The sequence below is a fragment of the Ochlerotatus camptorhynchus genome, unplaced genomic scaffold (genome assembly GCF_037179485.1).
Source record: "Ochlerotatus camptorhynchus isolate MF236.1 unplaced genomic scaffold, CSIRO-AGI_Acam_v1.1 ptg000009l, whole genome shotgun sequence".
Lineage (NCBI taxonomy): Eukaryota > Metazoa > Arthropoda > Insecta > Diptera > Culicidae > Ochlerotatus > Ochlerotatus camptorhynchus.
This window is the reverse complement of record NW_027040501.1, coordinates 1-13,571: the sequence shown is the minus strand read 5'-3', so window position 1 is coordinate 13,571 and position 13,571 is coordinate 1. Positions and strand designations below refer to the sequence as shown.

The 13,571-nt window shown below is 39.3% G+C and overlaps 1 protein-coding gene across 1 annotated transcript in view; it reads left to right on the top strand.

Moving 5' to 3' along the window:
• LOC135699094 (glutamate decarboxylase-like) overlaps positions 1 to 4,511 on the top strand; it is a 47,836-nt gene extending 43,325 nt beyond the window's left edge. Inside the window, exons 4-5 of the mRNA XM_065219283.1 lie at positions 3,791 to 4,359; positions 4,440 to 4,511. Coding sequence (XP_065075355.1) covers positions 3,791 to 4,359; positions 4,440 to 4,511 — 641 coding nt within the window. The remainder of the gene's footprint in view (positions 1 to 3,790; positions 4,360 to 4,439) is intronic.
• Positions 4,512 to 13,571: the final 9,060 nt, after the last annotated feature.

Below are 13,571 nucleotides of genomic sequence, written 5' to 3'. Positions count from 1 at the left end.
AAACCCAACTGTTTACCAAGGAGGTTCCAGCGGGGGACCTGAAAAAATGGGTTGCCAACAAAATCTGGGACTTATGGTCACATACATGGTCCCTATCAACAAGCATTTTCCATAGAAAGGTGAAGGCTGATACACGAAGATGGGAAGACCTTTCTGACCACCGAACTCAGGTTTTACTGGCAAGACTCAGAACAGGCCATATCAGAGTCTCGCATAACTTTTCAGGGGGGTTTTGAGCACTCGACAAACTGTTGTTTTCGACACCTTTAGCACTTTAGCCAGCTTGGCACCGGACCACTCTGGATTTTCCAGGTATTTGTGCACAATATTTTCGAGTTCCATTTGGCGTTATTTCTGAACGCGATCGCCTACTTTGATCAATCTTGCACCAGTTGTTCTCTTTAGAAGTATAAACAAACCACTGTTAAACATTTTCGATTCCCAACACTAGAGGCGTGCTAGCGGCGTGCGAAAGGGTTTACCAATTTACTTTTAGTCAGTCTTTAACACCAAAAAACTGCACAATGCCGTGTCTCTCATCAAACAGCTACTTAATCATGCTTTATATTATAAGCTTTATAATTAACATATTATTACGTCCGTACTGAGCACCAATGCTACCGACGCCACGGAGGCAGCTTCCACACCTAGACCCTACCTATCGACCCATCAACTCATGAGCCGGGGATCAACGGCTTTACTTCCCTTCGTGATCTTTAATAATGCATAACTATTTCTCGAATCTTTTTTAAATGGACGTATCAGCTTTTGTAAACAATGCATTTGATCGTCGATTTGGCATAACTGGTAGCACGCACACGCTTACTAACACCACTAGCAGGTAGGGGAAAATTTCCCCTATCTGATTGTAGTGTTAGCATGCGTGGGCAAGCTACCAGTTACGCCAAATCGACGATCAAATGCATTGTTTGCAAAAGCTGATACTTCCCTTTGAAAAAATTATCGAGTTTTATTTCTACGTTTGGCTGAAAAACAATCATCCGCAAAGCTGTAGCTGTGAAAATGTTCGATAAGTAGTTGAGTAGTTGATTGTAGTGTTAGCATGCGTGGGCAAGCTACCAGTTACGCCAAATCGACGATCAAATGCATTGTTTGCAAAAGCTGATACTTCCCTTTGAAAAAATTATCGAGTTTTATTTCTACGTTTGGCTGAAAAACAATCATCCGCAAAGCTGTAGCTGTGAAAATGTTCGATAAGAATAGCTATAGAACTTTTTATCAGAGTAATATGGAAAAAGACTAGAAGACAATGTACAAAAAGTTCAGTTTTACCATAGTAATTTCCATATAAACTTCAAATGGTTTGTGCCAAGCCAGTTTCTTACCAAACATGTTCAAATTTTGGGAGGCTAATCAGGACCTAATTGAGCACTGTGAAACGAAAATATCAAATTTAGCATCACTCTAATGCTCATTGTATGTCGATTGTTTAGCGTAAGTCCAGGCAAGTAGAAAAAACTGACCAGCACTTAAATTCAACTAAATTAAATAGTATTTGTAGGGCAGATGAACCAGTTATGGGTATACGTTCCAATTATGGTGTGTTTGACTATAAAAATATCTTTGTAGAGTATTTATATTTTTTTAATCACCTGGCAAAGCTATGACAAAAAAAAATAATTTAAATGATGCTACACTTAAAACTCCACAAATATCCATAATCAAAGCAACAGATAGATAAGTGGTGTATTCAGCAAAATTGTATCTAACAATATTTTCTACAACTTTGTTGAATACATCAATTCATGATTTGCCCTGATGAATGCGGACGTCTTAGTGGAAGACCTGTATTAAAAGAGAGAGAAGGATTAGTAATTTACATTTAATTCCACTACCTTATTTGCTTATCCTGGACAGATACGCGTATTTCGTCTACAATTTGCAGTTCTTCAGTGTCAAGGATAAGCAAATAAGACAGTGGAATTGAATGGAAATTACTAATCCTTCTCTCTCTCTCTTTTTATAATCATGATTTGCGTTTGTAAGAAAAAAATATGTTTCTCACTTTTAAGGAGAAATATCACAAAACCGCTTACGTTATAAGATGGAGATTATTTGACTGGCTATGAATTTGAAGTAGAGCAAGGTTGGTAATGAAATTATCGTTGTTAAGGGGAAGTTTACCGGCCCGAAAATAAAAAATATTTTTGGTACGTTTTTATTTTTCTAAAAATATTGGGAAAAATTATCAAAAATCCAATAAAATCCGTTTATTCCTTAGATTTTTGTCGAAAATTAAATGAAATTTTTTTTTCTATCTCATCATGAAAAAAGTTGGACCCTCAACAAAACCAAACAATCGATGTTTTGTGGTTTTTTGAGTTCAACTTTACGCCATAATGACTTATAAAAAATGTTTTTGCATGTGAAATTTCTTTGAAAAATTAGAAAAAATGTGATTTTTTTAGATTTTTGATAGCGGTGAACTCCCCCTTAACGTCAGCGTTAACGTCTTCAATGAAAATTCCCATTGAAGACGTTAACTGCGTTAACGTCATTAACAACCCTGCTCTAGAGACACTATGGTTCAAAAATCAACTTTTCGTGGAGCAATTTCAATAACGTTTTTAACATTAACGTTTTTTTTTTTTTTCAATAATGTTTTTACTTTGTTACATAGCTAAAATAACAAAACATGATGGGATTAATTTCTCTCCATCTTGTTTACCTTTGCCAACTATCCTCCTCTTATCAAATTTGTTTTCAGCTGGCTGCTTCGATAGAGATTGACTGACTTAATAGGGTTACCTTGTCAACAAAAAGATTCGTTTGCCGTCGATAATATTATGTATATCCCCTGAGATCACGTGTGTTTGGTTATATTTCCATTTCAATAGAATTCGATTCGACCCAAAGTTTGGCTTCTATCTCGTGGTTCAGTGATAGCAAATCATCAACCACATCCGGCTATTGAGCAATCCTCCAGCAGCTCTATTCTACCGGCACGGAGGCAACATAAATCTGCAGGCCGTTGTAATTGAATAAAAATTTGCTCATTCTTTCGTCGGGAATCCTCTGAAACGATGGATGATAGATGCAAGAAGCGGGGTGGTGTTATAATGTCAACATGAGGGTGGAAAGATTCGCCCTTTATCTGTGATTTTCTGATTGTCAAGTGAATGGGGGATGTTTGCTCACACACTTTTCCTGTCTAATGCAATCTGTTAGGTAGGGTTAAAACACTCGTCCAAGTTTTAATCCCTTGTTCAAATAGAATCTCGGGATGGAGTGAATTTATTAGCGATTTCTGGGATTGAAGGCATATGCTCGATGAAGATTGAGTGTTGATTGGATTTGCATAAGTCTAACCAGTGGTGCTATAGGAGCTGCATATTGTTGTCTCATTTCCAACCGAAATCACATTGCATTCCTGTGCGGATGTTTGTTGTTTGGAATCAAAATCCCTCATTCAGTAACTGCCAGTGCCACAACTTGGTGGATTATTACGCTACATTTCGTCCAATAAATGATCACAAGCTCCCAGTGCAGCTCACGTCAAGAGCCATCAGGAAAATCCTTCGGTATCCCCAATCTCGTTCAAACGAGACGGAAAATTGCGATAGATTTTCCTCTACCATAAGCGACTTGTGTTGTGTGCCTGTCTATAAAGTGTATAGAGTAGGGACTAAACCAGAGGATTTTCTCCAATAATTAATGATCAAGATTACATTCAGTTATCTCGGATAGGGTGCATTTCGAAAACCCCTAGCAATCCCTGTACTATGATGGATCGATAGTCTAACAAAGCTGCTTTATCTATTTTTTCTAGGTCATCCCCGCTTCTTCAACCAACTCTCCAGCGGTCTGGACGTAGTTTCAATGGCGGGAGAATGGCTTACCGCGACCGCCAATACCAACATGTTCACGTATGAAATTGCACCGGTGTTTATTCTGATGGAAAACGTGGTGTTATCGAAAATGCGCGAAATCATCGGATGGAAGGGTGGTGATTCGATTCTTGCCCCCGGAGGTTCAATTTCCAATCTGTACGCTTTCCTGGCCGCTCGGCATAAGATGTTCCCAGGCTACAAAGACCAAGGAGCCCGTGCCTTACCCGGTGAGCTGGTGATGTTCACGTCGGATCAGTGCCACTATTCGGTAAAATCATGTGCCGCCGTTGGTGGACTTGGAACGGATAACTGTGTCATGGTTCCATCGGATGAATATGGAAAAATCATACCATCAGAACTGGAGCGTCTAATTTTGGAACGAAAAGCACGTGGACAGATTCCGTTCTTCGTCAATGCCACAGCAGGAACCACGGTACTGGGATCGTTTGACTCGTTGAATGCGATTGCCGACATCTGCGAAAAATACAACTGCTGGTTCCACGTCGATGTAAGTTGAAAATTGCACTTCCGTTCGAAAAAAGGTTGATTGATTTTCTCCCCTATTTTGTTCCTCTTTTTCTTCCATAGGCCGCATGGGGTGGAGGCTTATTGTTTTCCAAGAAGTATCGCCATCCAAGATTCTCCGGAGTTGAACGGTGAGTTTATTCATTGTGATGATTATTCTCTTGAAAAATATAAAACCGTCATACAGCCTTTCTACTGATGGGCAAAAAATACTTTCAATCTCAACCCGGGCAGCACGCTTCACAGCAGCAAAACAATCACAAGCCAGAATTTCTCAGTTGTTCATTTAGCCTTTGGGTGTAGGACTTTAATCATTCATCTTTTGTCACTCCCCTATGGCAGAAAAGTGGAAGGAACGAATTGATTGCAGCTTTGAAGGGTGTAGGAGTCAAATTTTCCCAGCACAGATTAGAAAACGATTTTTCTTCAGCTCGTCAAAATTGAAGCTGGGTGCAGATATATGAAAACAACATGATAAATTGATGAATGAGAACGAAAAATGGCACAATGAAAGTAGTTAAAATATAAAATAAATTTGTTATTGGAATATGTATGAAAGTTTTGCATAATGTCCCAAATATATATTGAGGAATGAAAATTGATCATTCTCTAGCAGCACACTTTTTACAAAACCGGTGAGGCAACTTTTATGTGACTTATTTCAGTCATAATCAAGTTGCTGTCAAATTGTAATTCCTTATGTAATCGAAGTAATCTTAGTAATCCCAGGAATCAAAAGGAACAAAAGTATTCGCAAGTAACAAAACTAATCTAAAAGTAAAAAATTAATTTTCATAATTGTATAATAAAGGGTGTCCACGATGAAATTGCCACACTATGAAATTGTCGCGAGTGATTAAGCGGTTCGAGGAACGGTTGACCACCGATCGGAAGCCCAGAAGTGAAGGAAAAAGTATTCCGTACAACACCAAAAATCACAACCGCGTAGTTGGGGCCTTCAACCGAAATCCGAACGCCTCCGTTAGGGATGTGGCTAAGAAGCTGCACCTAAGCCGAAGTTTTGTCCAGAGGGCCAAAACTAAGGCTGGGCTTCGAACGTTCAAGGTACAAAAGGCCCCTAATCGCGACGAGAAGCAGAACAAGTCCGCCAAAACCCGTGCCAGGAAGTTGTACCTCAACATGCTGACGAAAGTTGAATGCTGCATCATGGATGACGAAACATATGTGAAGGCCGACTTCAAACAGATCCCCGGCAACCTGTTTTTCACGGCCAAGGATAAGTTCAGCGTTCCGGAGCATGTCCGCACTCAGAAGATGTCCAAATTTGCGAAGAAATTCCTGGTTTGGCAAGCCATCTGTACGTGCTGGAAGCGGAGTGCACCTTTCGTGACCCAGGACACGATGAACGGACAGGTGTACATAAAAGAGTGCCTCCAGAAGTGGCTGCTTCCTCTCCTGAAGGCCCACAACGTCCCAACAATCTTCTGGCCGGATTTGGCCTCATGCCACTACTCCAAGGACGTGCTGAAGTGGTATGCGGACAATAAGGTCAATTTCGTGCCGAAAATGTTCAACCCTCCCAACACTCCGGAGCTCCGCCCCATCGAGAAGTACTGGGCGATTATGAAGCAGCACCTTCTTAAACGACCTAAGGTAGTGAAGACAGTCGAGGAACTGAAGAAAGTATGGGTTTACATGCAAAAAACGGTTGATTCACAGGTTGTGCAGAATCTTATGGCCGGGGTTAAGGCCAAGGTGCGGGCATTTGCGTATGGACTGTAAATAAAATTCGAGTAAAATGGTAAAATGAAGTTTAATAGTTATTTCTCAATCCCTGAAAATTTGATGGCAATCGGATGAAAACTCGAATTTTGCGAATCAATTTTGTGTGTGGCAATTTCATCGTGGACACCCTTTAGTCAAAGTTTCATGGTCATTTGATAGACACTGACCGGTAATGATGATAGAATGCCCTAAATAATATTTATATACGAACTGCACTACAAACTGTACATTATCGAACTTAAATATTCGCCGAATTACGTTTAAAATATTTTCATGATTATCCGATTATTTGCGAAACAGCATAAGTTATTGAAGTTACCCATAAATAATTGAGGATTAATTTGAATTACGTAACCATTCAAAATTAAATAATTATTTCGAAAAATGCAGTAATCATTGACTAATGGTCTTCTTCAAAGCTTGATAGATACCTCTCTTGAAAAACCTTGTAACAAAACATGTAACAAAACATTTGGTTTTCCCATAGTAATTTCCATATAAATTTCAAATGGGTTTTGCCACGTCAGCTTCTTACTAAATTAGTTCAATTTTTGGAAGGCTAATCAGGACTCAATTTGGAACCATTTGAGCTCAGTGGAGCAAAAAATTCAAATTTTGCATCAGTTTAGTGCCTTGGTTGTAGCTCGTCGAAGAAAAGAAAAGTTTACAACTAGAATCGAAGGTTGGCAATCACGTTACAGAGCCTTATGGGAAGCTTCATGTATGTAATGACTTCGATACGTCCGGTCAGTTCTAAAAGCAACCTGGTCATCAATATTGGATCGCACTGATGTGAAAAGTGCGCTACTTTAAGAAAAAAGTGACCTAGTGAATAAATAAAAAAATCAAAAATGGTTTTCTCTGAGGCATCACTTTAGATTGGAAAAAGCTCTCGTCGTTTTGTGCGAAATACTAATAGGAAAACATTGAGAAGAGCTGTTTGAAATCTGAAGTGATGACTCAGAGAAAACCATTTTTGAAATTTTTATTTACTCACTAGGTCACTTTCACCTTAAAGGTTTGAAGAATTTGATGCTGGGACTAAAATAGAATGACCAAACAAATCCACTAGTCGGATATGCCGAAGTAGCTTGGGCTGTGGACACAGCCGATCGCAAGTTGGTAAGCAGATTCCTATCGTAGGTGTACGTATACACCGATTAGTTGTCCAGTTAAAAGCAAACTACTGTTACGTTACCACATCATCGAGCGAGGCTTAATACGTGGATTTGAGTTCTGCAGCTGTTGAAGCTATTCGGCTCACAGGAATCATAAGGTACCTTGGGTTGAAATATGTCGAGTCTGTTCCGTTGTTCGATGACAGTTCGAAGAACGTTATAACATTTCGTTCGAGATCATGTGAAGGCGAAGTAGGACTCGATTATTTGAATCGATCGTAACAGTGGAAAATATTCATTAATCTTTAACAACCGGTTGAAGCAAACCATCGCTTTCAAATCGTTCCCAAAATAAAATTTCCTTAGTTCTCTTTATTCCGTGATCTTTCTACGGAGTCCCTGTTGTAAATTCCATAATAATAATGTTGGGAAATGTAAAGGCATCACGTTTACGCATGCTTGGTTCCAAATTATGTACGACATGCTGCTGCTCTCGCCATTGGAGAGGGTCAGTTCGATCAAGGATTTAGAAGTCATTCGTGAAAGCAAGTTGCGTTTCCATGAACACAGCTTGGTGGCAGTCGTCAAAGCTTATGGGATACTTGGATTCTCACACTGTTCATGTACGACAAATCTTTCAGAAACGCTTCGTCAGGTATACTTTACGTGGTCACCTTGGTATAATCCCTCTAACCAACAACCTTATGAACAATGATGTGCACTTATTGGAATGAAGACTTTAGGAAGCAGACGATTGATACTACAAAGGTTGTACATTTTCATAATTGGAACTGCCAACATTGGATTTAATATACTTCAGAGTGTGTGCTTATATCATCGACAGACATGATTGTAGTACCGTTATACCAGTACAACGGTACTACAACCATGTATGTCATAGTATTATATGCACCAGCTGGTAGAGCTACGATATCAACAAATCCTGTATAACTTAACATAGCTTATACTAGTTCGCGTTTTTCCGGTAATAGGTATAAAGACAGTACTCGAAAAAATGCAACAGACAAAAATGATCACCAAAAATTTATTTTAAGTCACATATTTTTGAAACTCTCAGAGAATAAATATACACATACACCCAACCGGTGGATGTAAGATTCGCTTACAATTATGTGGGATTCATCATCAGAGGATGTAAGTGGAGACCGCATGAACCGAGGATGCGATACCCTAATAAAAATTGTATGGTTAATTTGCTTAACGACGTGTTCTGGGTATCATCCAAACCATTTGTGGAATAGTTCAATGATTTGGGTTATCGTTCGTTTATGGTTATTTTTTATTAGGGTATACCTAGCTGCGGTCCAATGCAAGAAAATTGGAGACCGAAAAATGTAGAGTGTATTAGTGAGGTAAATTTATTATGTCGAAAAAAAAAATAGGAAAAAGGTTACCGACTGGACTCGAAGAACAACGAACGTTGCGATTATCAGACCTGTGCTTTCTCCACTGCTCTCTCCATGCTTCTGAATAAGGATAGCCTAAAAGCAAACAAGAAGCGTTCCTTTCCTCTCACACTCGACTTCGTATGCTTTTTCTGCTGGAGAGATTCGCGGCAAGAGTGTGCGTCGTTCTACCATGTTATACATAAAAATTAAGGCAAATGCTTGCTTGTGTAGGTGAAAGCACAGACAGAACACGAAATAAAAAAGGCAAAAAACCATTACATCGCCTGTTAGGTCAACTTCTAACATTCGCTGCGATGTTCATGAACAGAGGATGATAGGAAATGGAACTAACATTCATTGTAATAGATTTTTGGTTTGCGTGTACTAGCTATGTTTTTGCAAAGTTGGTTTATTCAACCTCCTCTCCTAGGTTAAATGCCAGCACATTGGACTTAACGCTACCCAGCAAATCCTGTGCAAAACTTGCACCATCTTTCTTACACACTTTCATCCACTCTTTCTTTAAATCCTTGTCGTTTTTGAAGACCATCCCTGTTTTCCGGAGCTTGCCTTTCATAATCGCCCAAAATTTTCCTTTTGGACGAAGTTCTGGCGAGTTTGGCGGATTTGCCTCCTTGGGCACAAAAACAACATCGCTGGCTTGTACCACTCCATCACCGGTTTCGCGTAATGGCACCTTCGTGGGACTCGAGGAAGGACAGCAGGCGCTTCTGGAGGCATTCTTCTTCTTTGGCCGTTGATGGTGCCGGTCGTTATGTACGACTTGCAGAATTTACCGCACCCACAGATTGCCTGCCACACTAAGTACCTCTTGACAAATTTGGCAACCTTCTTTTCCCAGAACTTCTCCACAACATCCAGGCAGGACTTGCCGACGAAAAACTCCTGCCCGGGGATCTGCTTGGCGTCCGCTTTAATGTACGTCTCGTCCTCCATTACGATGTATTTCGGCTGCACCAACCACTCGCGGTACAGCTTCCTGACGTGGGATTTGGCCACCGTATTCTGTTTATCGGTTCGGTTAAACGCCTTCCTTACCTTGAAGAAATGAATTCCAGCCCGCTTCATTGTCTGCTGGAACGGAAGAATTGACCTTCTTGGCCACGTCCCGAATCAAAAGTTTCGGATTGCGCTTGAAGTAATCCCACACCTTCCTTGCGTTCACATGTAAACATTACACTATAAACTAGTTTTACTCAAAATTTCAACAATTTTTACTCATGCAATAAAAAGTTATACATAAAAGAAAGTGTTGCATTTTTTTCGAGTACAATCTTTTTCGTTATAAGTCAACACAGTACCAGCTATGTCACTAGACACTATAAACCTGAAATTGATGGTTCAGGCACAAACTATCTATTCCTCCTTAACACGGTTTTGGCCATTATAACAATGCAGGCTACATACAAACGATAATTTATGAAAACTGATAGTTCACGCAAATCAACATCACCATCAGGAAGGTGAAAATTTCCCTTACGGGAACTGGGGGTACGACGGATTGTGATTGTTTTTTAGTCAATAAATATAGCACTTTGCAGAAATTATTCTGTTGATTAAACTAATGAACCAACGTATACGGAAACTTTCTTTTAAATCCAAAATGGTCAAAAAAATCGCATTTTTTTTTGATCGGGTTAAACGAATATGTGCTGGGGGTGTTCAATGGATTGAATATTCAATGTTTCTATATTATAAAAACAACTAAACCGATTGTGTAATTATTGTAGATCATAATGAGGATCCAAGAACACATTGGTCACGTGGAACCCCCAGGGGATGTCCCGGTACCCCCAGAGGAGGAGACCAACAGAGTCGGACCCGAAACTCACCATGTGACACATAAAGTCACATGTGAATTCAAGAACTAGATCATTATGTGGATCTATTTAGCACATATTCAACACGCAAACCAAAAATCTATTAAAATGAATGTTAGTTCCATTTCCTATCATCCTCTGTTCATGAACATCGCAGCGAATGTTAGAAGTTGACCTTACAGGCGATGTAATGGTTTTTTGCCTTTTTTATTTCGTGTTCTGTCTGTGCTTTCACCTACACAAGCAAGCATTTGCCTTGATTTTTATGTATAACATGGTAGAACGACGCACACCCTTGCCGCGAATCTCTCCAGCAGAAAAAGTATACGAAGTCGAGTGTGAGAGGAAAGAAACGCTTCTTGTTTGCTTTTAGGCTATCCTTATTCAGAAGCATGGAGAGAGCAGTGGAGAAAGCACAGGTCTGATAATCGCAACGTTCGTTGTTCTTCGAGTCCAGTTGGTAACCTTTTTCCTATTTTTTTTTCGACATAATAAATTTACCTCACTAATTTTTTCGGTCTCCAATTTTCTTGCATTGGACCGCAGCTAGGTATATCGCATCCTCGGTTCATGCGGTATCCACTTACATCCTCTGATGATGAATCCCACATATTTGTAAGCGAATCTTACATCCACCGGTTGGGTGAAGACATTCACAAAATTCAGGAAATACGAACATTTAAAACTGTTCCTAATGAATTATTGACATTGTCCGTCTGACCCCCATGGTAAGCTTTTTAGGAAAACGCCTCTACACACCTATGAAAAATCAAATTGTGATGACTTATTTCAACAATCAATCTACACACTTAGAAATAACTACTTTTACACGAGACGTAATCCATATTGGACGTAAATCATAGAACGTAAACAAACATTTCATGTAAAATTAAGTGTTTTCATACCGAAACATCAGCTAGTCGACGAAGAGAACGTTTGATTGAATTGATTTTCACGTTTCTTTCAACTGATTCTTATGTCAAAAGGCCCGCTTACATGTGTCGGTCTCAGGGAACCGAAATTTACATGACTTTTTAGTAGTGTGTAGGAATAGACCAGGCACAGGATCATAAACATTGTTGTAAGCATTTCACTGTTTTGGTGCTGTACAACCTTAGAAACTACACGTCTAAATTCATATCACATCGCCACAAGAGCAATATATAATTGTTTTTGTTTATATTTTCCCATTTGACAGCTCCCTGAAATTCTATGATATCGTAAACTAAGAGTGGATGTGATAAAAACCTTTAAATCAAATATCAAAGCCGCCAAAGGATCAACTGTCCATTTTACCCCACTGCCCGTCTTACCCACAGTTCCCCTAGTGGTGCTAGTTTGCTTGGTTGAGTTTTCAGTTTGAATAAATTTAAGTTTTAAGCCATTATTCTTTACAAAAGTACTTTCGACGCATTTAATATTTCTCTCGAAATTTCTCTCCCTTGATCAATTTGCTTAAAACATTCTTTTTTCTTTTTTTATATAATCACTTTAACACACCTTCAGCGTGAGAGGCATGGACGCTAAATAAACGTGAAACCCATCCCCTTTGTCCAAAATTTTCAAACCTAACTTTCCATTCAATTGTGGGTTACATTGTCAACTTCGCAACATTTCCTACCTTTAAGTGATAGAATAGATCTTTTTAATCGCAATCATTTATCATTTTATTTTGATGTTAAAAATAATACCTACTTAACGTGGGATATATTCAAACCGTTGGAAAAACACCATCATATGTAACTGAACGATCAATCAAACCGCACTAAACCAATACACAACACCAAAATTGTCAATTCACTTTAAATTACTTTTGGAGTGTGGCCGTCACCACAAAGCCATCAAGCTAAAAGCATTTCCACATCCAAGCGCATTTTCGGAGTATCATTACATAGCAGAGCCCACGGTTAATTCGTTAAATTTCGGTCTAGTGAGGATGAATTTGAAATTTATGATAATCCTTCCAACATGCCACAACCAATTTGGGAAATGGAGTCGGAAATTCACTCTCAGTCTGGATTTTGTTTTATTCTTCCCTCGTGGAATGTAAATTGCTTGACATGGCACATTTGAGATGAAGTGATAATTAATTGCACAGGTCAGGTGTTGAGAATTTGTGCACTAATTTGAAACACATCGATGTTGTAATGGAGGATTGTTCTTATATTTTATTATGATTAAATTCGCTGCGGACGAATGGAACGCAGATGGGAAATCACATTTTATTAATCCCATCGTCGCATGTTTTCTTTTAATCGTAGGAAAACCATTGCTACCCCTACAAAGTATAGCCGTACATTTGCGTAATACGCACGCTTTATAATACACGGTACATAGCAAATGCATTACGACAAGCCGGCTATGGGTCTATGTATGTATTAGGATCGTATTTTTTCCTTCCATTACGAAGCAGTAGCATAGTTACTGGAATACTTTATAACCGTGAAGCATGGACACAGCAAAAAAATAATTTTGATATCACATCAAAGTGGATGCACTACAATCATGTCGAAAATTTCATGTAATTTTTATGACCACATAAATAAACAAATGCAGTAAAAGCAGCGTAATGTCGGTTCATGCATTGTATTAATGATAATTTTGTCCTTTTCAGCAAGTAATATTACACCATATTTTCGACATGATTGTAGTGCATCCACTTTGACGTGATATCAAAATTATTTTTTTGCTGTGGACTTTATCACTTTCGCTGGTGAAAAGAAACACCTGCGCCTAACTGCGGTTAAAGTTTCGTGCGAGTTGTATGAGGGCACTGCCGATCACTCTTCCTTATGAAGAAAATTGGTCAATACATCATGTTTATGCCGCGGATACACTTGTATGGCAAATAATGAGCATGAGTATTATTTGTAAGCGATGCCGGCGGTGTAGTGGTAAGCGTGATTGCCTCTCACCCCAGCAGGCCTGGGTTAATCCCAGTCGTCGTCGCCGGGATGTTCTGAGGCATAACATCTCTTATCACTCCTTCCCTCGGAAGGCAAGTAAGGCCGTTGGTCCCGGTTCAAAAGTTGATGGGTCGATAGATAGGGACCTGGTGTGGGAGGTGCCTCCCTGGCGTCG